The following is a 25,222-nucleotide window of genomic DNA, read 5'->3' on the forward strand; positions in this document are numbered from 1 at the left end:
TGGCAGGTATTCCTGGGAATAATGCAGAAGTTGCAGGCTCAATTCATCCCAAAGAGGAGGAAAGATTCTAAGGGGAGTAAGAGGCACCCGTGGCTGACAAGGGAAGTCAAGGACAGCATAAAAATAAAAGAGAAGAAGTTAAACATAGCAAAAAAGAGCGGGAAGCCAGAAGATTGGAACTCTTTTAAAGAGCAACAGAAGATAACTAAAAAGGAAATTCGGGGAGTAAAGATGAGGTACGAGGGTAAGCTGGCCAATAATATAAAGGAGGATAGTAAAAGCTTCTTTAGGTATCTCTAAACTAAACTGAACCGGCTGTACACCTCGCTGAATACTACTTTTCTTGTTATGATCATGCAGGATGGACGCAGAGTTTGGAGATCCTCTCCGGTCCAGATCCAGAGGAGAAAGCTGTGGGCGACAGTGTGATGTTGAGCTGCCGGTTCACACTGGAGAGTGGGGATATCGGGCCGCTGGACATCGAGTGGTCGAGGACACCGCCAGATCCAACAGCTTCACAAATCATTGTACGTGTAAGCCATGCTGCTTAACCTGCCCGAGGTGAACCAGTCAGAGGGCGGTGAATCTGTGGAACTCATTGCCGCAGAAGGCTGTGGAGGCCACAAGTCAGTGGATATATTTAAGGCAGAGATTCTTCTATAGACACAAAAAGCTGGAGTGACACTGGAAGCATCTCTGCAGAGAAGGAATGGGTGACGTTTCTGGTCGACACCCTTCTTCGGACTCCTACACACAGACAGATTCCTGATTGGTGCGGGTGTCGGGGGTTATGGGGAGAAGGCAGGAGACTGGGGTTGATCGGGAGAGATAGATCAGCCACGATTGAATGGCGGAGTAGACTTGATGGGCCAAATGGTCTAATTCTGCTCACATCACTAATGAACTCATTGAAGAAAGCACAGAGTGCTGGAGGGAACTTAGCGGGTCAGGCAGCGACTGTGCAGGGAAATGGAGAGGCAGCGTTTCGGGAATATGCTCTCCGTTAGGAGGAGGGGGGGGGGAGAAAACTGGGAAAGAGACGTGTAGGAAGGAACTGCAGGTGCTGGTTTATACCGAAGATAGACACAAAATGCTGGAGTAACTCAGCGGGTCAGGCAGCATCTCTGGAGAGAAGGAATAGGTTGAGACCCTTCTTCAGACTGAGAGCCAGAAGGCATGGGTGACGTTTCGGGTCGAGAGATGGAGGGTGGGACAAAGCTTAGCAAGTGGTGGGTGGTGGAAAAAATAAACAATGTGCTCTCATTTCATCCCTACCATCGGGAAGAAGTTTAAGAATAAGGGGCAGGCCATTTAGAACGTAGATGAGGAAAAACTTTTTCAGTCAGAGAGTTGTGAATCTGTGGAATTCTCTGCCTCAGAAGCCAGTGGAGGCCAATTCTCTGAATGCATTCAAGAGAGAGCTAGATAGAGCTCTTAAGGACAGCGGAATCAGGGGGTATGGGGAGAAGGCAGGAACGGGGTACTGATTGAGAATGATCAGCCATGATCACATTGAATGGCGGTGCTGGCTCGAAGTGCTGAGTAGCCTACTCCTGCACCTATTGTCTATTGTAAGAAGGCACAGGCGTCTGGAAACCGTGAGCAAAAACCTGCATATTTGTAAACCTCCTCTGGACCCTCTCCATGCCAGCATGTCGCAGCTAATGCATGGGGGCCCAAAACTGCTCGCAACACTCCAAATGCGGCCTGACCAGCACCTTATAGAGCCTCAGCATCACATCCCTGTTTTTGTGTTCTAGTCCTCTCGAAATGAATGCGATCGTTTCATTTGACTTCCTCGCTACTGATTCGACTTGCAAATTCACCTTTTTGCGAACGGTCCTGTTTCCAGTCTGTAAAACCCTCTGACTCTTTTAGTCACTCTGCTAACTCTAGCAGCTAGCAGCTAACGTTCCTTCCTACACGTTTCTCTCGACCCGAAACGTCACCCATTCCTTCTTTCATGCTAACTCTACGCTAGTATGGCCACTGTAACGGATAGCAATACCCAATGTTGGGTGGCACGGTGGCGCAGCGGTAGAGTTGCTGCCTCACAGCGCCAGAGACCCGGGTTCCATCCCGACTACGGGCGCCGTCTGTACGGAGTTTGTACGTTCTCCCCCGTGACCTGCGTGGGTTTTCTCCGAGATCTTCGGTTTCCTCCCACACTCCAAAGACGTACATGTTTGTAGGTTAATTGGCTTGGTGTATCTGTAAATTGTCCCTAGTGTGTGTGGGATTGTGTTAGTGTGCGGGGATCGCTGGTCGGCGCGGTCTCGGTGGGCCGAAGGGCCTGTTGCCACGCTGTCTCTCTAAACTAAACTAAATTATTGAATTAAATTATATTAATTATTGTCCACACCTATAACAATTAAACACTGTTGACTGGACAGGTGCGTGGATAGGAAAGGTTTAGAGGGATATATGGGCCAAACATGGGCAGGTGGGACTAGTGTGGATGAGGCTTCTACATGCCTTGGTCGGCATGGGCAAGTTGGTCTGTTGCTTGCCTGTTTCCACACTGTATGATACTCTGTGACTCATTGTCACTCCGCTAACTTGGGTTGCCAACTGTCCCGTATTAGCTGGGACATCCCGTATATTGGGCTAAATTGGTTTGTCCCGTTTGGGACCGCCCTTGTCCCGTTTTAGGCCCGGATACTGTAGGCCTGGACACTAGGCCCGAACAGTATAGGTCCAGAGGCCCGGGCGCCGCCTAACGGAGGTTGCGTAGCAACCCGCCTCCCAGCCTGGGCGGTTGCCATTGGTGGAGCGGGAGCACGTGGCCGCTGGCTGGGTGAGGTCACGTGGGGCGCGGGGGCGGTGCCATCACCCTTTGTCCCTTATTTGGGAGCGAGAAAGTTGGCAACCCTACTGCTAACCCTTGCAGATAATGGGGCCACCAATACAGATAGGAACCTTTTTAATTCCAAAACTATTTTATTGCTTGAATTGAAAGGATTTGATCTCATGACTGCAGCTTGGTGGATCTAAATTAACATAGAAACATAGAAAATAGGTGCAGGCGTAGGCCATTCAGCCCTTTGAGACAGCGCCGCCATTCAATATGATCATGGTTGATCATCCAAAGTCAGTACCCCGTTCCTGCTTTCTCCCCACGTCCCTTGATGAGAGTTAATCGAAGAAAGCACAGAGTGTTGGAGGAACTTAGTGGATCAGGCAGCATCTGTGGAGGGAAATGGTTAGAGCTTAAGAGCTCTCTCTTGAAAACATATCTTGAATAAGTTGAAACTGGCGACTTAACCGTGATGCCTTTCTGCCCCAGATCATTGACTTTTCTGGAGACAGGGTCTACGAGACCAGCGTGGAAGATATGAAAGGCCGCGTGCATTTCAACTCGGCGGACCCCAAGAGCGGCGACGCTTCCATCAACATCACGCGGCTAAGGTCGACCGATGCCGGCATGTATCACTGCAAAGTGAAGAAGTCTCCCGGCTCAAGAACAAGACCAATGAAGCTGGAGGTTTCTAGTAAGCAAGATTAACTTCTGTGTTGGAAAATAAACTGCAGATGCTGGTTAAAATCGAAGGCAGACACAAAATGCTGGAGTAACTCAGCGGGTCAGGCAGCATCTCGGGTGACGTTTCGGGCCGAGACCCTTCTTCAGACTGATGTTGGGGGGGAGGGGGGCGGGACAGAGATAGAATGTAGTCAGAGACAGGAAGACTAGTGGGAGAACTGGGAAGGGGGAGGGGATGGAGAGGGAAAGCAGGGACTACCTGGAGTTTTGTAGTTGCTGTTCGGCTTGCCGTGTTCCTATCTCCAATCCTCCCTAAATCGTGAGGAATAGATCGGGTAGACGCAGTGTCTCTTGCCCAGAGTAATGGGAAATCGAGGACCAGAGGCCATAGGTTTAAGGTGGCGTTTCGGGTTGAGACCCTTCTTCAGACTGAGAGCCTGGGGGGATAGTTGGGTATAAACAGTTGCAATAGAGCAGTTGGGTAGAAATAAAGAACCGCAAGTGCTGGTTTACACACAAAAAAAAGACAAAGTGCTGGAGTACCTCAGAGGGTCTGGCAGCTTCTCTGAAGGGCCCAGATCTGAAACGTCACCTATCCCGTGTTCTCCAGAGATGCTGCCTGACCCGCTGTTACTCCAGCACTTTGTGAAACGCCACCTATCCACGTTCTCCAGAGATGCTGCCTGACCCACTGAGTTACTCCAGCATTTTGTGTCTTTTTTATAGAATAGTCTAGCACAAAGAAAAATCATGTACAAAATAGTGAGAGGAATAGATTTGGTAGATGCACAGAGTCTCTTGCCCAGAGTAGGGGAATCGAGGACCAGAGGACATAGATTAAGGGGAGGGGGGACAGATTTAGTAGGAACCTGAGGGGTAACTTTTTCACACAAAGGGTGGTGGGTGTATGGAACGAGCTGCACCAGCAAGAGGCAAAGATTTGATCAAATGTGGAGAAAATGTGAGGGAATGGAGTTAGAAGGTTGTCATGTCATGTTTCTTGTTGTACGGTGAGGTACAGGTCCAATGAAAATCTTCCCTGCAGCAGCAACACAAACAAACACACGAGAACGAATGGACACAAAAAGCTGGAGTAACTCAGCGGGTCAGACAGCTTCTCTGGAGAAAAGGAATAGGTGACGTTTCGGGTCGAGACTAGGGTTGCCAACTGTCCCATATTAGCCGGGACATCCCGTATTTTGGGCTAAATTGGTTTGTCCCGTACGGGACCGCCCCTTGTGCCTAATTAGGCCGGACGCTGTAGGCCCGGACACTGTAGGTAACGACATTTTAGCTCCAGACAGTGTAGGCCCGGGCGCCGCCTAACGGAGGTTGCGTAGCAACCCGCTTCCCGGCCCGGGCGGCCGCCATTGGTGGAGCGGGAACACGTGGCCACTGGCTGGGTGAGGTCACGTGGGGGCGCAGGGCGGTGACGTTACCTTGTCCCATATTTGGGCGTGAGATAGTTGGCACCCCCATACTGAGAGACAGAAGGAATGGGTGACTTCCGACTTCCCTTCAGACCCTTCTTCTTGAGAGAAAGGTCGTTGTCTTGACACCAGGCTACGAGGTTCTCGATCTCCTGTTTAGGATCCAACAGTTCACCAATCCTTCTGGTCGGCTCGAGAGTGCATTTGGCTGACGTGTTACTTCTCTCTTTCCAGTGAAGCCGTCACCTCCAAGCTGTATTGTGGATGGAACCCAAGAAGTTGGAAAAGACGCGGTGTTAAAGTGTTTAAGTGTGGGCACCGCCCCCATCACTTACCTTTGGACCAAGCAAGGATCTACACACCTGCTCCCTTCCTCTGCAATTGCAGGTAAATGTACATTAAAAAATAAGGATTTCAAGAAGAATATGTCTATGTACCACAGTTGAGGCAACGTCAAAGAAGGAGAAACAAGAGGGGGGACATCATTGAAACTTACCGAATAGTGAAAGGTCTGGATAGAGTGGATTGTGTTTCCACTAGTGGGAGAGTCCAGGACCAGAGGGCACAGCCTCAGGATTAAAGGACGTTCCTTTAGGAAGGAGGTGAGGAGGAATTTATTTAGCCAGAGGGTGGTGAATCTGTGGAATTTATTTCCACAGACGGTGGTGGAGGGCAAGTCATTGGGTATTTTGAAGGCGGGGGTGGACAGATTCTTGACAGGCCTGTTCATCTTTCCACTGTGGGAAGGAACCGCAGAGATAGGCAGTGTTAGATCAATTCTAGATTAGTAAGGGTGCCGGGAGTTATGGGGAGAAGGCAGGAGACTGGGGTTGAGAGGGAGAGATAGATCTGTACAATTGAATGGTGGATTCGATCCAATGGGCCGAATGGCCTAATTCCCCTCTCGTGTCCTATGGGCCTATGAAGGGATCAGAGGAAATGCTTATCGTGACTCGGTGACTGGTTGGAATCTGAAACAAACCAGTTTAGTTTAGCGATACAGTGCGAAAATAGGCCCTTCGGCCCACCGGGTCCACGCTGACCAGTGATTGCCATAAACAAGCACTATCCCACACGCGCCGCCGGACAATTTCACCGAAGCCGATTAACCCACGAACTTGCCCGTCTTTGGAGTGTGGGGGGGAAACCGGAGCACCCGGAGAAAACCCACGTAGGTCACGGGGAGATCGTGCAGACAGCATTCCGTACAGACAGCACCACCTGTAGTCGGGATCGAACCCGGGTCTCCGGCGCTGTGACGCTGCAACTCTACCCGCTGCGCCACCGTGCCGCCCTGAACTACCCGAGTGGGCGGTGAAGGTTACCGTCATAACATTTAACGGGGGTCTCGATATGCCGCTCAATTGCCATGGCACAATTCCTTAGCTGGTCGAGAGATGCCGGTTCAATCCTGACCTCGGGTGCTGACCGTGTGGAGTTTGCATGTTTACCTTTTTTTGTTTTTGCTTCAGATTTTAAATAAAAGCTCCTTTTGTTTCAGACATATCTGCAGGAACTCTGAAGGTGAAGAACGCTAGCGTGGACAACTCCGGTGTCTACAAGTGTACGGCGAAGAACAGGGTCGGCAGTTCAGAATGTTTCGTTCGGCTCTCCGTTTCCTCCTGTGGGTATTCACTTCCATCCAGCAAGTTTCCGTTGTCTCGGTTCTTCGAGACCTCCGCTCTTGCGAACGAGGAACGGCTCACTTTCCTCTCATTTCCTTTCCGGGTTTAGCATCGAACAACGGTGGCAAGATAGCCGGGGCCATCATTGGAGTCCTCCTCGCCCTGCTGTTGATCGGCGTCCTTGTCTGGTTCTTCCTGCGAAGGAAGAAGAAGACGACACATGAGAAGGAGCAGCCATTCGAGATACGGTAACTGCACTCACAGGTCCACGGCTCCATCAGTTCCAGGAGCAGAATTAGGCCATTCGGCCCGTCGAGTCTACTCCGCCTGGTGTTCCAAAGGGTCCATAAAGTCATAAGTGATGCAAGCAGAATTAGGCCATTCGGCCCGTCGAGTCTACTCCGCCTGGTTTTCCAAAGGGTCCATAAGGTTTTCCAAAGGGTCCATAAGGTCATAAGTGATGCAAGCAGAATTAGGCAGCGGTAGAGTTGCTGCCTTGCAGCGAATGTAGCGCCGGATACCCGGGTTCCATCCCGACTACGGGCGCCGTCTGTACGGAGTTTGTACGTTCTCTCTGCGTGGGTTTTCTCCGAGATCTTCAGTTTCCTCCCACACTCCAAAGACGTGCAAGGTTTGCAGGTTAATAGGCTGGGAAAATGTAAACATTGTCCTCAGTGGGTGTAGGATAGCGTTAGTGTGCGGGGATCGCTGGTCGGCGCGGACCCGGTGGGCTGAAAGGCCTGTTTCCACGCTATATCTCTAAGCGAAACTAAAGACATCCAGTCTGAAGAAGGGTCCCGACACAAAGTGTCACCTGCCCATCTTCTCCAGAGATGCTGCCTGACCTGCTGAGTGCCCCGAGCACTTTGTGTCCTATTCAGAAGTTGCTAAGTTGCTGTGTGCCGAGGGGGGGCGGGGGATGGAGACTCTTTAACGCTGTTTTTGTTTTCTGCTCTCTGGTTTTCACAGGGAGGATGTCCCCGCTCCAAAGAGCCGTGCTTCAACCGCGCGGAGTTACACCGTGGATTCCCAGCGTTCCTCTTTAGGCTCAATGTCTCCCTCCAACATGGAGGCCTACAAGCCCCAATACGACCGGCTGGCCACCGAGGAGAATGAGCGGCCCCCCGCTCACAGCCCGGCCCTCACCCCTTCCTACAAGGTAGCCGTTCCGAGCCTCAGCCGCATGGGCGCCGTTCCTGTCATGATACCAGCGCAACACCGGGACGGATCCATCGTGTAGCACGCAGATCACAGCCGCACCACCCAGCCCAACACCAACCTTCTACTCCCAATCCCCATCCCCAACAGCAACCCCCGACCCTCAATCCCAACCTCCCAACGCCAACCTCCCAACCTCAACGTCAACCTCCCGACCCCAACGCCAACCTTCCGACCCCCAATCCCGACCCCAACACCGACCCCCAATCCCGACCCCAACGCCAACCTCCCGACCCCCAACCCCGACCCCAACAGCAACCCTCAATCCAAATCCCGACCCCAACACCAACCTCCCGACCCTTAATCCAACCCCCAATCCCGACCCCAGCCTTTAATCGCAATCCCGACCCAACACCAATCCCCGACCCTCAATCCCGACCCCAACACCAACCTCCCGACCCTTAATCCCAACCCAAACCCCAACCCTTAATCTCAACCCCAATCTCGACCTTTCCAATCCCGATCCTCCCAATCCCAACCCTCCCAATCCCAACCATCCCAATCCCGACCACCCAATCCCGACCCTCCTATTACCCAATGCCAAACCCAAATCCCAACCCTAAATCCCAATCCCAAACCCCTCCCAATCCTGAATGACCCTCCCTCCAATCTTGATCCAAATCCTAACTCCCAATCCCAATCCTGACCCCCCCAAATCCCTAATGCCAAACCCAAGTCCCAACCCTTCACCCCATCCTCAACCCCCCCCCCCCCCCCCAACCCAATGGCTGCCTTTGGCTGGGCTGCTTGAACAGCGAGGGCCGTCTCTTGTTGACAGTCCACCAGGCGGTCTCGAGTGGCTCGCGTGTTCCACCATCCACGCTGTCCAGCAAGAGCCTGGTCGAAACCTCCACCGTGTAAATTGTGTAGTATACTGGCGAGAGTCGTGTGTCGTTCTGATCCTGTTTTATAAAGACTGTCTTCTCCCCCTGAGCCGGCCGGTTGGGCGTGAAGCTGGGCATGAAGCTGGCACCTCCGGCTTGCCACCGTACCCTCCTCTGGGGGCCCCGTGAAGGAAAGCCTGGGGCTCGGGCATTGGGGACGAAGGGGAGGAAAGTGCTTGGCGTTCCCAAACACCGCCCTCTACAACATTGGACAGTAACCATACATCGGTCCATACATGGAGCAAGGCCTTGAAGGTCGGCACAAAATGCTGGAGTAACTCAGCGGGCCAGGCAGCGTCCCTGGAGAGAAGGAACGGTGGGAGGAGAGAATTCCGGAGATGCTGCCCGTTGGTTGCTGAGTTACTCGGCTCACACCAGCATCTGCAGTTCGTTCCTGCTGCTTTACTGAGGTTGGTGTGAGTGACACAATGGGTGCAGGGTGCCCTGTGTACCGCCTGATGGCCAGATAGCCACAAGGAGTAAAATGTTCTCCATACCCGATGCATCTACCCGCAGTGCCTCCAGCACAACCCAGTGTGTGGGATAGACCCTGTACAGCAAGCACGAGAATCATCCATGGATTTTCCTTCATGCCATGCATGTTTATTCTCCGTTTTCGTTTCATTATAGAGTTGGTGCAGTTGGTAGTTCTTCAAGTCAATGCCCGCCCCTAGTCGGGCAGACCAGTCCCGAGCATTCCTGCACACTACTCTCTCTCTAATGCCTGCCCATTCCCCCTTTGAAAACTCTGTTTACACGCTCCTATGGGCAGTGAGTTCCAGATCAAATCCAAAGTGCAACGAATATCATTCCCTTTCCCATTTTCCATTTTCCACGGGTGCAGCAATAGTGCAGGAGGAGGCCATTTGGCCCTTCGAGCCAGCACCGCCATTCATTGTGATCATGGCTGATCATCCACAATCAGTAACCCGTGCCTGCCTTCTCCCCGTATCCCTTGATTCCACTAGCCCCTAGAGCTCTATCTAACTCTCGTTTAAATTCATCCAATGATTTGGCCTCCACTGCCCTCTGGCAGAGAATTCCACAAATTCACAACTCTTTGGGTGAAAATGTTTTTCATCATCTCAGTTTTAAATGTCCTCCGTTGTATTCTTAAGCTGTGTGGCCCCTGGTTCTGGACTCCCCCAACATTGGGAACAATCCTTACTACAGGTGCTGTCTGTACAGAGTTTGCACGTTCTCCCTGTGACCTGCGTGGGTTTTCTCCGGATGCTCCGGTTTCTTCCCACACTCCACAAAGGCGTGCAGGTTTGTAGGTTAATTGGCTTCTGTAAATTGTCCCTAGTGTGTGTTGCATTGTACAGGGTGGTCGCTGGTTGGCGCAGACTCGATGGGCCGAAGGGCCTGTTTCCACGCTGAATCTCTACCATCTACGAACGTGAATAGGTTCCCTATCTTCAGCTAGATTTTTGTCCTTCCACCAATAACGTTGCCAGCAGCCATGTGCTCCCGCTCCACCAATGGCAGCCGCCCACGACGCAACCTCCGTTAGGCAGCGCCCAGGCCTCCGGGCCTACACTGTTCAGACCTACAGCGGCCCCCGGGCCTACAGCGGCGTCTGGGCCTACAGTGTCTGGGCTTACAGCGGCCCCCGGGCCTACATTGTCCGTGCCTACAGCGGCCCCCCCGGGCCTAATATGGGACAAGGGCAGTCCTGTACCGGACAAACCAATTTAGCCCAATATACGTGATGTCCCGGCTAATACGGGACAGTTGGCAACCCTATCCACCAAACCTCCTCCTAATCCCAGCTTCTGTGGTTGAACCATGCAGCTAAAAACCCTCAACCTTTTTATACACACACACACACACACATATATATATATATATATTCCCCGCCCTTGGTCATGCCTCGAGGTAGTATCCATCCTTTAAGAGGAACTCAAGAGGAGAGGCCAACTATGAAAATGGTCGCAAAATCAAATTTTCAGCCCAACTTCACTAGAGTGGTCTTCAAATCCTGCTCAATTGCCTGCAGCTCTGGAATAAGTCTTTGCGTTCTACGCACGAGTGTGACATGAGTTTTATTATGTAAATGTTTTGTCGTACGTTTTGATGTTGAAGTGGTTTGTGGCTCGTTACAGTCCTGATTTGTCTGACCTTCCCATCCCTTGTTTTGTTTCTCGTGGTACTTTAAGGCAGCATGTCGCCTGTTTTGGCTCACATGAAGGATCTAATATTGATTTGGTGAGAAGAGTGTAGTGGAGCGAATGGCCAAGCATTGGAGTCTCAGCTTGCGTGCAAATCTAGATAGTTTCTGACTTGAATAAACAATGTGCAAATCTTGGCTTTGACCCTCCATGAGCTGTTGGGCAGTTCGGTGGGATCAAGTCCAAAGTTCTTTGTGGTTGATCTTTTTGCTTTAGACTTGATTTTTTTTAAACTTCATCTTGATCTATCGCTGTGTGAAATATAATTTGAACACTTCGAGTGTATCACTAAAACAAGGGCGGCTAACACTTACAATGCCTTGCAACGCTTACAGCGCCTGAGACCCGGGTTCGATCCTGACTATGGGTGCTGTCCGTACGGAGTTTGTACGTTCTCCCCGTGACCTGCGTGGGTTTTCTCCGGGCGCTCCGGTTTTGCTCCCACACTCCAAGACGTGCAGGTTTGTAGGTTAATTGGCTTCGGTAAGAAAATTGTAAATTTGTTGCCTAGTGTGAGTGTGTAAGATAGTGTTAGTGTAGGGGGTGATCGCCGGTCAGCGTGGGCTCGGTGGGCTTGTTTCCACGCTGTACCTCTAAAGCAAAGATACTCGAGGAACAAGATAGACCACTCGACCATAAAAACCGTAGCGTGTAAAACGGCGCCATTTTAGTGGGCAGAAACTTGCAGAGACATTTTAAAAGAAAAATAACAAAAATCTGTGAATTGACAGATGAGATATATTCTGCATTTTAATGGTATCACCACACATACTGTTCCCCCACAACACTGATTACACTGTGAGAGGCAGAGCGAACGGCGGGTTTTGCCTCCTAAAATGGCGGACGTTACGCTCCTTTGCGTACTACACTTCAGTGCAGGCGATTTCAACGGAGTGGTCCATCTTGTTCCTCTAGTATCTTTGCTCTAAAGTCTAAAGGAACGGGTGTTAATGCTGGCAGGCAAGAGTGAGCTAAAATGTAGAGGAAAAGCAATTTTATAAAAGAGCAAAGGTCCCCCTAATCTGACACAAAAGATGCTTGAAGCTGTTGATTGAATGCGTGAGTTGTCCACACAAATCGTATGCACTGACACTCGTACCACCATTTGTTGAACTCTGTACAAATCTGTGTTTTATTTAGTTGTAGAGAGGTACTGTGTAATCATTGCTTATTCCTCTTGACAATTGAATGTGAAATTGGAATAAAGGTTTGAGATTATTTAGATCTCCTGGCTGTCTGGTATTTTGTAAAGTCTGTTCTAGAATCACAAGAGTCATACCGCGTGGAAACAGGCCCTTCGGCCCAACTTGCCCACACCGGCCAACATGTCCCATCTACTCTGGACCCACCTGCCCGCGCTTGGTCCACATCCCTCCAAACCTGTCCTATCCATGTACCTGTCTAACTGTTTCTTAAACATTGGGATAGTCCCTACCTCAGCCACCTCCTCTGGCAGCTCGTTCCATACACCCACCACCCTTTGTGTGGAAAAAGTTACCCCTCAGATTCCTATTAAATCTTTTCCCCTTCACCTTAAACCTATGTCCTCTGATCCTCGATTCCCCTACACTGGGCAAGAGACTCTGCGCATCTGTTGATCTGATACGGGTCAGTCGTACGGTGCTGGTAGATTAGGTTTGTCAACTTTCTAACTCCCAAATAAGGGACAAAGGTTGACGCCACCGCCCAGCGCCCCACGTGACCTCACCCAGCCAGCGGCCACATGCTTCCGCTCCACCAACGGCCGCCGCCCGGGCGGGAGGCGCATCCTCCATTCGGCGAACACACTCGGCCCTGCTCCCTGAACACACTCTGTTAGTCTACACTGTCCCGGCCTACAGCGGCCCCCTGGTCTACACTATCCGGGCCTTACAGTGGCCCCCGGGCCTACAGTGGCCCCCGGGCCTACAGTGTCCGGGCCTTACAGTGGCCCCCGGGCCTACAGTGTCCGGGCCTACAGTGGCCCCCGGGCCTACAGTGTCCGGGCCTACAGTGGCCCCCGGGCCTACAGTGTCCGGGCCTACAGCCCCCCGGGCCTAATACGGGACAAGGGCGGCCCCGTACGGGACAAACCAATTTAGCCCAAAGTACGGGATTTCCGGGCTAATACGGGACAGGTGGCAAGCTGAGGGTAGATGTCCAGAGGTCTCATTGTAGCTTGGTCTGCAGAGTTCATTCATTGCTGCTATCGAGATCTAGGAACTCTGCCCTGTAAGAGCCATCTCTCCCCAGAAGGACCGCCAATGATTTAATAAGACGGCTGATTCACCCCGGCCTCTCAAATCTCGGGTTTGTCTGTTTTTTGATTGATCGACCGATTGATTGATTAATATTTTATTGTCACATGTACTTGGCACAGTGGAATGTTTTGTTTTGGGTGCAGTACACAAAGTATGCAAACTGTCACCATGTAGAGGGCAAAGTTACAAAAGTATTCAATATTGTCGCTGTGGACCTCCTTCCTTCTTTCTCCCCCTCTCCCACCCCAAGGATGGATCCCTCTTTGTTATCGGCGGCCCTCCCCTCCCTCCCAAGCCGGATCCCTCTCGGGACATTTGCCTGTGATGCTTGCAGCCTTGAAAAACCTGAAATGCAAAAAAAGATTTTGGGTCCGTTCTGCCGCTTAATTTAACAATGGTGCAGCGGGTTGGGCCGCTGCCTCACAGCGCCGGAGACCCGGGTTCGATCCTGACCGCGGGCGCTGTCCGTACGGAGTTTGTACGTTCTCCCTGTGTGGCCTGCGTGGGTTTTCTCCGTGTGCTCCGGTTTTCCTCCCACAAGCCATAGACACGCAGGTTTTATAGGCTGATTGGCTTCGGTAAAATATTTGCGAGAAAAATGTTTTAAAAGCCCGGATCTCTGGCGTTGTGAGTCAGCAACTCTACCGCTGCGCCACCGCGCCGTCCACAAATGTGGCACGCAAACGCAGCTGAACCAAACTCCTATAAGGCCACATGAAAGATACGTTAAAGGTCATCTATAATTACAAGCTGTGTGTTTTTTTGTGAATGGCTCTTAATGCCAAGAATTGGTCATTATAAATGCAGGCAGCCTGTGATCAGTGGTGACCTCAAAGGATGGATTCTGCTCCTCCTGTAACAAAACAGCTGATTTAGACAGATTGAGTTTGTTGGCATCAATTCTTCCCCCTCCGGCAGACACTCCATTGTCTAACTGAATAAAACTGGCCCCATTGTTGATTCCTTGTCCTCGTTTGTTACTCTATACACTTGGGTTCTACACACAATGTTCCTCTTTGTTCCTTCCCCTTCTTTCACAGTGAAGGGCCCTTTTCAAGAGACTGCTTTCCATCCGGGATAACGGCCACTCCCACTCTCAACCCCACCAATGGTCAAGGGGGCGAAGGCTGATTTCTGGGATAAAACTACAGGCACGCCCACCTCAAGGCATCCAACATAGACCAGTACAGTAACAGGTAGACTCGAAATGCTGGAGTAACACAGCGGGTCAGGCAGCACCTCGGGAGAGAGGGAATGGATGACGTTTCGGGTCGAGACCCTTCTTCAGACTGATGTCAGGGGAGGGGGCGGGACAAAGATAGAATGTAGCCCGAGACAGTAAGACTGGTGGGAGAACTGGAAAGGGGGAGGGGATGGAGAGAGAGGGAAAGCAAAGGCTGTCTGAAGTTAGAGAAGTCTTACAATGGAGGAGGCCCAGGACAGAAAGGTCAGATTGGGAATGGGAGGGGTAGTTGATTTGGGAATGGGAGGGGGAGTTGAATGGGAGGGGGGGGGGGAAACAATCTAGCATAGGAACAGACCCTTCGCCCCACAGTTATCATTGCTGAACATGATGCCAAGTTATGTGTAGGAAGGACTTGATTAGTACGGGTGTCAGAGGTTACGGGGTAGGGTTGCCAACTGTCTCGTATTAGCCGGGTCATCCCGTATTTTGGGGTAAATTGGTTTGTCCTGTACGGGACCGCCCTTGTCCCGTATTAGGCTGCTGTAGGCCCGGACACTGTAGGCCCGATGCTGTAGGCCCGAACAGTGTAGGTCTGGACACTGTAGGCCCGGACACTGTAGGCCCGGACAGTGTAGGTCCGGAGGCCCGGGCGCCGCCTAATGGAGGTTGCCTAGCAACCTGCCTCTCGGCCCGGGCGGCCGCCATTGCTGGAGTGGGAGCACGTGGCCGCTGGCTGGGTGAGGTGACGCGGGGCGGTGAGTGAGATAGTTGGGAGTGAGATAGTTGGCACCCCTATTACAGGGAGAAGGCAGGAGAATGGGATTCGGAGGGAGAGATAGATCAGCCATGGTTGAATGGCGGAGTAGACTTGATGGTCCGAATGGCGTAATTCTACACCTACTCCATATGACGTCTAAAGACGTGAAGGTTTGTGGGTTGATTGGCTTGGTATAATTGCAAATTATCCCCAGTGTGTGTAGGATAGTGTTAGTGCGCGGGGATCGCTGGTCGGCGAGGGCACAGTGGGCCGAAGGGCCTGTTTTTGCGCTGTATCTCTAAACTAAACTAAACATAACTTTCTGGGCTGAAGGCGATAAAGTGTTATTGTGGAATGAAAATGTGGGAGTGAGGTGTGATTAATAACACTGAACCGAGACATCTTTCACCTGTAAACAGCTTGGCTGTTTCAAGATGATCATTGCCAGCCAATTTCTCTAAGGCTTTTCACCCTTCGGTAGTAAGGAAAGCAAACGCAATGCTATGATTTATTTCGAGAGGGCTGGAGTCCAAAAACCGGGGCTCTATAAGGAGCTGGTCAGGCCACATTTGGAGCACTGTGAGCAATTCTGGGCCCCGTATCTGAGGAAGGATGTGCTGGCTCTGGAGAGGGTCTAGAGGAGGTTTACGAGAACGATCCCAGGAATGAGTGGGTTAACAAACGATGAGCGTTTGTCGGCACTGGGCCTGTACTCGCTGGAGTTTAGAAGAATGAGGGGGGGACCTCATTGAAACTTACCGAATAGTGAAAGGCCTGGATAGAGTGGATGTGGAGAGGATGTTTCCACTAGTGGGAGAGTCTAGGACTAGAGGTCACAGCCTCAGAATTAAAGGAACGCTTCTTTAGGAAGGAGATGAGGAGGAATATCTTTAATCGGAGGGCAGGAGGAATCACAGAGGGGGAGCAGCGAGAGAGGATGTTGCAGGAGTCTTGTCCAGATCAGCCTTCCCTGTGTCCAAAACAATCCCACTGATGTTTCTCAAGATACAGTACACGAGGAACAGCAGACGTAGATTTACAAAATAAAATAGGGCATCACGGTGGCACAGCGGTAGAATTGCTTCCTTACAGCGCTTACAGCGCCGGAGACCCGGGTTCGATCCCGACCACGGGCGCTGTCTGTACGGAGTTTGTACGTTCTCCCCGTGACCTGCGTGGGTTTCCTTCGAGATCTTCGGTTTCCTCCTACACTCCAAAGACGTACAGGTTTGGAGGTTAATTGGCTTGGTATAAGTGTAAATAGTCCCCTAGTGTGTGTAGGATAGTGTCAATTTGCGGGGATCGCTGGTCGGCGCGGACTCGGTGGGCCGAAACGCAAGAGCCTGCAGATGCTGGAATCTTAAGCAAGAAAAATAAAGCTTTAGACTATAGAGATACAGTGCAGAAACAGGCCACCGAATCCATGCCGACCAGTGCTCACCCCGTACACTAGCACGACCCTACACGCACTACGCATAATTTACAATTTACACCAAGCCAATTAACCTACAAACCTGCGCGTCTTTGGAGTGTGGGAGGAAACCGAAGATCTTGGAGAAAACCCACGCAGGTCATGGGGAGAACGTGCAAATTCCGTACAGACAGCGCCTGTGGTCAGGATCGAACTCGGGTCTCTGGCGCTGTGAGGCAGCAACTCTACCATCGTGCAAGCCCAAAGCTATGTCGTTCGCTCTTTGCCATTTCCACCCTGGGTTTAATGTTTTGACCGTTTAGGTTAGAGATACAGCGTGGAAACAGGACCGTGCCAACCAGTGTACCAACACTGCCCTACATACTGGGAACCATTTTGCAACATACAATCAACCTACAAACCTGCACGTCTTTGGAGTGTGGGAGGAAACCAGAGCACCCGGAGAAAAACCCACGTGGTCACGGGGAGAACGTACAAACTCCACTTCATTCACTTCAAACTCACAACTCCACCCTGGATAATGGTTCTAACTGCCTACTCTTACATGTGCCGTTTAATATTTTTCTAAACTTCTTTTCAAGGTCAAAGTTAAAAGGTGACGTCTCCTACTGCCATTGATGTACAGGGAAGAAAAACAAGCTGAACAAAAGATGTTTTGTACACAGTGGAAATTTTAACTTTCCAGGGCGGTCACAATGGCGCAGCGGTAGAGTTGCTGCCTTTACAGCGAATGCAGTGCCAGAGACCCGGGTTCCATCCCCACTACGGGTGCTGTCTGCACGGAGTTTGTACGTTCTCCCCGTGACCTGCGTGGAATTTCTCCGAGATCTTCGGTTTCCTCCCACACTCCAAAGACGCGCAGGTTTGTAGGTTAATTGGCTTGGTGTAAATTGTAAATGTTTAAAGAAATAGTCCCTAGTGGGTGTAGGATAATGTTAGTGTGCGGGGATCGCTGGTCGGCGCGGACCCGGTGGGCTGAAGGGCTTGTTTCCTCGCTGCATCTCTAAACTAAACACTGGCAAACATGCAAGGGTATCTCTCAGTAAGTATTGTCCAGTGTCCCTCTGGCTCATGTAGCAGGCTACTTGATATGCTAGTTTTCATTTGTTCATAGAGTACAAACAAACTAGAAGAACCAGTTTGCAAAAGAACAGATCCACCCATGTCCGTATAATCACTGAGAATTGTTTGGAGAAAAACACACACAGAGTGCTGGAGTAACTCAGCGGGTCAGGCAGCATCTGAAACGTCACCTATCCACGTTCTCCAGAGATGCTGCCTGACCCGCTGAGTTACTCCAGCACTCTGTGAAACGTCACCTATCCATGTTCTCCAGAGATGCTGCCTGACCCGTTGAGTTACTCCAGCACTCTGTGGCTTTGTTAGGTAAACGAGCATCAGCGATCTTTGGTATTTGTTGTATTGTTTAGAGTTCTTCTGAAAATACCCTTTCTGGAGTTTTTTAATATTTCCGTGACTGCAACTAAACAATTCCAGGCATCTCAACGTCTCTGGGTGGAGCTCGAACGCCAGTCAACTAACCTTGTCGCTGTGCGTAGGAAGGAACTGCAGATGCTGGTTTACATCGAAGATAGACACAAAATGCTGGAGTAACTCAGCGGGACAGGCGGCATAAGGTCCATTTAGAACGGAGATGAGGAAGAACTTTTTCAGTCAGAGGGTGGTGAAGGTGTGGAATTCTCTGCCTCAGAAGGCAGTGGAGGCCAGTTCGTTGGATGCTTTCAAGAGAGAGCTGGATAGAGCTCTTAAGGATAGCGGAGTTAGGGGGTATGGGGAGAAGGCAGGAACGGGGTACTGATTGAGAGTGATCAGCCATGATCGCATTGAATGGCGGTGCTGGCTCGAAGGGCTGAATGGCCTACTCCTGCACCTATTGTCTATTGTCTATTGTCTAACTCAGCTCAGAGAGTTGTAAATCTGTGGAATTCTCTGCCTCAGAAGATCGAGCTCTTAAAGATAGCAGAGTCAGGGGGTATGGGGAGAGGGCAGGAACTGGGTACTGATTAGGGATGATCAGCCACGATCACATTGAATGACGCTGCTGGCTCAAAGGGCCGAATGGCCTACTCCTGCACCTATTGCTTATTGAATGGGTGACGTTTTGGGTCGAGACCTTTCCGAAGCGTCACCCATTCCTTCTCTCCAGAGATGCTGCCTGTCCCACTGAGTAACTGCGGCTCTTTGTGTAAGTCTATCTTAGGTTCAAACCAGCATCTGCAGTTCATTCCTGAACTAAACTAATCCTTATGTGCTGATACCGAAAGATGGCGACACCTTTAATAAACGTAAGTGACACGTGGCCAGAAAACAAAATGATGACGTTTAACTTTTTAAACATGTCATCACACCATACCATTGTGTACTGTCACAAACAATGCACCACCACCACTCCTTTCATCATTCTAGAAGGTTCCAGGAAAGGAATGGAAAATCGTAGGTCAGAGGAAAAGGTCAACAGGTGAAGGATAGAAGGAAACACAGGGAAATAAGCTGGAGAGTGTGCGGAGATTATTTACCAGGATGTTGCCAGGATTTGAGGGCCTGAGCTACAGGGAGAGGTTGGGCAGGCTGGGACTTTATTCCTTGCAGCCCAGGAGGCCGCAGAGTGATCTCATTGAGGGAAATAGAAAGGGTGAACGCATAGAATCATTTACCCAGAGTAATGGAATCAAGAACCAGTGGAGTAGGTTTAAAATGAGAGGGGAAAGATTTAATCAGAACCTGAGTTACAAATAGGGTTGCCAACTGTCCCATATTAGCCGGGATATCCCGTATTTTGGGCTAAATTGGATTGTCCCGTACGGGACTGCCCTTGTCCTGTATTAGGCCCGGGGGGCACTGTAGGCCCGGACGCTGTGGGCCCGGACGCTGTGGGCCCGGACGCTGTAGGCCCGGACGCTGTAGGCCCCGACGCTGTAGGCCCCGACGCTGTAGGCCCGGACGCTGTAGGCCCCGACGCTGTAGGCCCAGACGCTGTAGGCCCCGACGCTGTAGGCCCGGACACTAGGCCCCGACGCTGTAGGCCCGGATGCTGGAGGCCCAGACGCTGTAGGCCCGGACGCTGGAGGCCCAGACGCTGTAGGCCCCAACATTCTAGGTTTCCAACATTTTAGCTCCGGACAATCTAGGTCCGTAGCAACCTGCCTCCCGGCCCGGGAGGCCGCCATTGGTGGAGCGGGAGCACGTGGCCGCTGGCTGGGCGAGGTCACCTTGTCCCTTATTTTGGAGTGAGGAAGTTGGCAACCCTAGTTACAAGTCTCTGGGACTCTGCAACAAGATCCTATGTTTGGTTCAAGATGTATTCAAGAGAGAGGTCGAATACCTCTCAGGGCTAATGGAATCAAGCGATGAAAGTAGAAAGCAGGAACGGGGTACTGATTGTGGATGATCAGCCCTGATCACATTGAATGGCGGTGCTGACTCGAAGGGCCGAATGGTCTACTCCTGCCCCTATTTTCTATGTTTCTAAGTTTGTGACAACACTGGAAAGCATTTTAGTTTCGTTTAGTTTGGAGATACAACGTGGTAACAGGCCCTTCAGCCCATCGAGTCCGCGCCGACCAGCGATCAACCCTTACAGCAGTTCTACGCTACACGCACCAGGGACAATTTACAGAAGCCAATTAACCTACAAACCTGCACGTTTTTGGAGTGTGGGTGGAAACCGGGGCACCCGGAGAAAACCCGTGTGGTCACAGGAAAATCGTACAAACTCCGTACAGACAGCACCCGTGGTTGGGATGGAACCCGGGTCTCTGGCGCCGTGAGGCAGCGACTCTACCACTGCGCCACTGTGCCGCACCCAGAGTTTTCTGAGTTGACAGTCACGTGGTGTAGGGAGAACCACCTGATCAGGTTTAGCCAGTCCAGCCCAGTGCACTTCCCCCTTGAGTACTTAAGCAAATGGTGTTTTGTTGAGAAGCTGAGAGATGCTATCATTATGTGGGCTGTAACTAGATCACACGGAGACAGAGGAGAGCTCAGAGACAGGGTGGGACGTAGCTTGGCATTGGTTAATTGAGGGTGCAACACTCTAATTGCAACCCTCCGTCCTTGTCTCCTCTGTTGCTTCTTTGAGACTCCACCCTCCAGCCTGTGTCGGAAGGAACTGCAAACGCCGGTTTACACCGAAGTTACACACGAAAAGCTGGAGTAACTCAGCGGGACAGGCAGTGTCTCTGGAGAGACGGAATGGGTGACGTTTCGGGTCGAGACCCTTCTTCAGACTGGAGTCAGAGCAGAGGGAGATTCACAGCTATGTATCTCCAGAGACGCTGCCTGTCCAGCTGAGTCACTCCAGCATTTTGTGTCCATCTTCGGGTTTAAACCAGCACCTGCAGTTCCTTCCTTTCACGGGTGTTCCTTGTGATCTCTTGACTTTAGAGATACAGAGTGAAAACAGGCCCTTCGGCCCGCCGAGTCCGTGCCGGCCAGCGATCGCCCCGTACACTAACGCTATCCTACACACACACACACGGGACAATTTCTCAATTTTTACGGAAGCTAATTAACCTGCGCGTCTTTGGAGTGTGGGAGGAAACCAGAGCACCAGGAGAAAACCCACGCGGTCACGGGGCGAGCATACAAACTCCGTACAGACAGCGCCCGTAGTCAGGATCGAACTCGGGTGGCGTTTACGAGGCACATAGATATGCATGGAATAGATATGGATCACGGGCAAGCAGACGTGATTAGTTTGACCTGACATTGTGTTCAGCATGGACATTGTGGGCCGAAGGGCCTGTTCCTGTGCTGTACTGTTCTATGCAGGAGCGTATTTTGCTTGGGTGGCCTACAACCCAGCGGTTTGAAGATTGATTTCTAAGACTTCAAGTTACCCTTGCATCCTCTCTCTCTCCGTCCCTGTCCCACCCAGTACTACCTTCAGTCTTGTCGAGTCTCATTGTCTGAAATTCATTTTCACCTAGACCACAGCTAACAATAGCCCGTTTCCTTTATCGTCGTTACTTTTTTTGTGCGTTTCTTTCATTCATTTGTTCTATATCTCTCTACATCACCGTCTGAATCTCTTGGTTCCCTCTCCCCTGACTCTCAGACTGAAGAAGGGTCTCGACCCGAAACGTCACCCATTCCTTCCCTCCAGAGACGCTGCCTGACCCGCTGAGTTACTCCAGCATTTTGTGTCTACCTTCGATTTGAACCAGCATCTGCAGTTATTTTCCTACACCAGCATTTTGTGTTTGTCTTCTGTTCTATGTTCTACAGTTTATATTAACATTTATAGTATTATATTCACTCGGATGTGAATGTAGGAGGAATGATCAGTGCTGTTGTGGACTCTCGCGATGAGCGTTATCTGAGGTACAGCAGGACATGAATAAGTTGGAAAATTGGCCGGAACATTGGCAGATGGAATTTGACCATATCAAGTGTGAGGTGATGCATTTTGGGAAGTCAGATAAGGGTACGACATACACCGATCAGCCAAAACATTATGACCTGATGAGCCGAAACATTATGACCACCTGCCCAATATGCTGTTGGTCCTCCGTGTGCAGCCCCATACGCAGCAGGGTGCGATGCACTGTGTATTGTGACACATTCCTCCCGTGACCACCATTAACATTTTCTGTGACTTGTGCCACAGTCGACCTTCTGTCGGTTCGGACCAGACGGGATAGCCTTCGTTGCCCTCGCGCATCGATGAGCCTTGGGCGCCCAACACCCTGTCTGTCGCCGGTTTGTGGTTTGTCCCTCCTCGGACCACTGTCGGTCAGTACTCACCACTGCTGACCGGGAGCACCCCACAAGCCTTGCCGTTTCAGAGATGCTCTGACCCAGTCGTCTGGCCATAACAATTTGGCCCTTGTCAAAGTCGCTCAGGTCTTTACTCCTGCCCATTTCTCCTGCATCCAACACATCAACTTCAAGAACTGACTGACTAATATATCCCACCCCTTGACAGGTGCCATCGTAACAAGATAATCAATGTTATTCACTTCGCCTGTCAGTGGTCATAATGTTTTGACTGATCGGTGTGTACAGCAAATGAGAATGCATTGTAAAGTTGATGAACAGTGACACCTAGAGGAGTAAGCCTAGATCGAAGGTCGGCACAAAATGCTAGAGTAACTCAGCGGGACAGGCAGCATCCCTGGAGAGAAGGAATGGGTGACGTTTCGGGTCGAGACCCTTCGTCAGACTTACTAGGTTGTAAAATGTCTGGATTGTTTAGTTATAGGTTGGGTAGGTTGTGTGTTCAATCTGTTGTGAAGGAAGCTTAAGTGGTGACCAGACAGTCGAATATAAAAATTTAAGAGGCATAAATGATAATTAAACATAATTTAAAAACTCTTGGTTTGTGTTTAGTTTATTGTCATGCACACTGACTTACAGCGAAAAGCTTTTTTGCTGCGTCCTAGCAGCCAGCGTAAAGGAGACGCATGGTTACAATCGAGCCGTCCACAGTGTACAGATACAGGCAATAACGTTCAGTACAAGATAACGTTCAGTGCAAGATAACGGGCTATTAAAGATGGCCCGAGGGTCTCCAATGAGGTACATGGGAGCTCAGGACCGCTCTCTTGTTGGTGATAGAATGGTTCAGTTGCCTGATAACAGCCGGGAAGAAACTGTCCCTGAATAGGGCGGCACGGTGGCGCAGCGGTAGAGTTGCCACCTTACAGCGAATGCAGCGCCGGAGACTCAGGTTCGATCCTGACTACGGGCGCCGTCTGTACGGAGTTTGTACGTTCTCCCCGTGACCTGTGTGGGTTTTCTCCAAGATCTTCGGTTTCCTCCCACACTCCAAAGACGCGCAGGTTTGTAGGTTAATTGACTGGGTAAATGTAAAAATTGTCCCTAGTGTGTGTAGGATAGTGTTAGTGTGCGGGGATCGCTGGGCAGCACGGACTCGGTGGGCCGAAGGGCCTGTTTCCGCGCTGTATCTCTAAAAAAAAATTTTTTTAATAAAAAATAAATCTGTGGGTGTGCGTTTTCACACTTCTGTACCTCTTGCCCCGGTGGGAGAGGGGAGAAGAGGGAGTGGCCGGGGTGAGACAAGGACACCTAATTCAGACTCTTGAAATGGAACAGTCAATATCTTTTTTTCTCAGTTAGGGATATCAAAGACTGGAGGACATAGTTTTAAGGTGAGAGTTAGTAGATTGTAAAGCTAGTTGAATTGTTTGGGCAGCATGGTGGCACAGCGGCAGAGTTGCTGCCTTACAACTCACGCTAGAGACCCACGTTCGATCCCGACCACAGGTGCTTGCTTTGTACAGAGTTTACATGTTCTCCAATAACCTGTGCAGATTTTTTATGAGCTCTCCGGTTTCCTCCCTCACTCCAAAGGTACGTAGGTTAATTGGCTTGGTATAAAATGTATAATTGTTCCCCTGGTGTGTGTGTGTGTGTGTGTGTGTAGGATAGTATGTTAGCGTATGGGGATCGTTGGTCGGTGCGGACTCGGTGGGCCGAAGGGCCTCTTTCCGCTCTGTATCTCTAAGCTAAACTAAAACGGCTAGATTTGGACAAGATGGGCCGAAGGGCCCGTTTCTATGTTTTGACGACGTTTCCTTTCCTTTTAGGACAATGGGCAAGGAGCAGAAGGAAAGCCCCAGGGATACAACTCCATGTCCATCGTGTGAACAAGCTGCCCCCCGGGCGGGGCATGGGATCACGTGATGAAGGGGACAAAATGAAGAAGGAAGACAATAGACAATAGACAATAGGTGCAGGAGGAGGCCATTCGGCCCTTCGAGCCAGCACCGCCATTCAATGTGATCATGGCTGATCATGCACAATCAGTACCCCGTTCCTGCCTTCTCCCCAAACCCCCTGACTCCGCTATCCTTAAGAGCTCCATCTAGCTCTCTCTTGAATGCATTCAGAGAATTGGCCTCCACTGCCTTCTGAGGCAGAGAATTCCACAGATTTACAACTCTCTGACTGAAAAAGTTTTTCCTCATCTCCGTTCTAAATGGCCGACCCCTTATTCTTAAACTGTGGCCCCTGGTTCTGGACTCCCCCAACATTGGGAACATGTTTCCTGCCTCTAATGTGTTTATAAGACATATTTATCTTTTGGATACTCATCTTTAGAAAAATAAACAATTGCATCTGTGCAGCTAATCAGGTTACTCAGGTGATTTAATTTTAGTTTAGTTCAGCTTAGAGATACAGCGCCGAAACAGGCCCTTCGGCCCGCCGAGTCCGTGCCGACCAGCGATCCCTGCACATCAACACTATCCTACACACACCAGGAACACTGTACAATTTTTTACCAAAGCCAAATTAACCTACAAACCTGCACGTCTTCGGAGTGTGGGATGAAACCGGAGCACCCGGAGAAACCCACGCGGTCACCGGGAGAACGTACAAACTCCGTACAGACACCACCCGTAGTCGGGATCGAACCCGGGTCTCTGGTGCTGTGAGGCAGCGACTCTACCGCTGCACCACCGTGCCGCCCACAAAGATCGCCGATGTGTCTTAAAAGAAGGGACACCTAAAGCCTTACCGGACTGGTGTTGTGCATTTGCCGAGAGTTCTTTATCGATTTTTTATTTGCATTTCGGGACTTTGGGTGTAAGATTATTTTGATGATTAATAAAATCTTTTTTTTTAAATGGAGCCTCTGTTTAATTGCTGCTGTAAATACAACACTGAAATAGTGGTATACGAAAGCATTCATGGTAGTGGTATACAAATGGCATTCATGGTAGTGGTAGACAAATGCATTCCCTTCGGTGCTGGCTCGAAGGGCCAAATGGCCTCCTCCTGCACCTATTTTCTCTGTTGAAGAAGGGTCTCGA

At 50.7% G+C, this 25,222-nt stretch overlaps 1 protein-coding gene across 2 annotated transcripts; it reads left to right on the forward strand.

Moving 5' to 3' along the window:
* The first annotated feature begins 362 nt into the window (after positions 1-362).
* On the forward strand, positions 363-24,145 carry cxadr (CXADR Ig-like cell adhesion molecule). Of its 2 annotated transcripts, XM_078409745.1 has the most exons (7): positions 363-527; positions 3,287-3,491; positions 5,146-5,298; positions 6,413-6,535; positions 6,646-6,784; positions 7,506-7,695; positions 23,996-24,145. In XM_078409745.1, the coding sequence occupies exons 1-7, from the start codon at positions 429-431 to the stop codon at positions 24,053-24,055; spliced, it is 969 nt and encodes a 322-aa protein (XP_078265871.1). In that variant the 5' UTR covers positions 363-428; the 3' UTR covers positions 24,056-24,145. The 2 variants fall into 2 exon arrangements, with proteins under 2 accessions (XP_078265871.1, XP_078265870.1); XM_078409744.1 differs by lacking the exon at positions 23,996-24,145 and having other exon boundaries at positions 7,506-12,018.
* The last annotated feature ends 1,077 nt before the right edge of the window (positions 24,146-25,222 follow it).

Source organism: Rhinoraja longicauda, chromosome 12 (assembly GCF_053455715.1).
Source record: "Rhinoraja longicauda isolate Sanriku21f chromosome 12, sRhiLon1.1, whole genome shotgun sequence".
NCBI classification, from domain to species: Eukaryota; Metazoa; Chordata; class Chondrichthyes; order Rajiformes; family Arhynchobatidae; genus Rhinoraja; species Rhinoraja longicauda.

Coding starts and splice junctions, on each gene's coding strand:
- cxadr (XM_078409744.1), top strand. CDS start 429: ATGTTGAGCTGCCGGTTCACACTGGAGAGTGGGGATATCGGGCCGCTG. Junction 5,299..6,412: donor CCCTTCCTCTGCAATTGCAG/GTAAATGTACAT, acceptor CTTTTGTTTCAG/ACATATCTGCAGGAACTCTG. Junction 6,785..7,505: donor GAGCAGCCATTCGAGATACG/GTAACTGCACTC, acceptor TGGTTTTCACAG/GGAGGATGTCCCCGCTCCAA.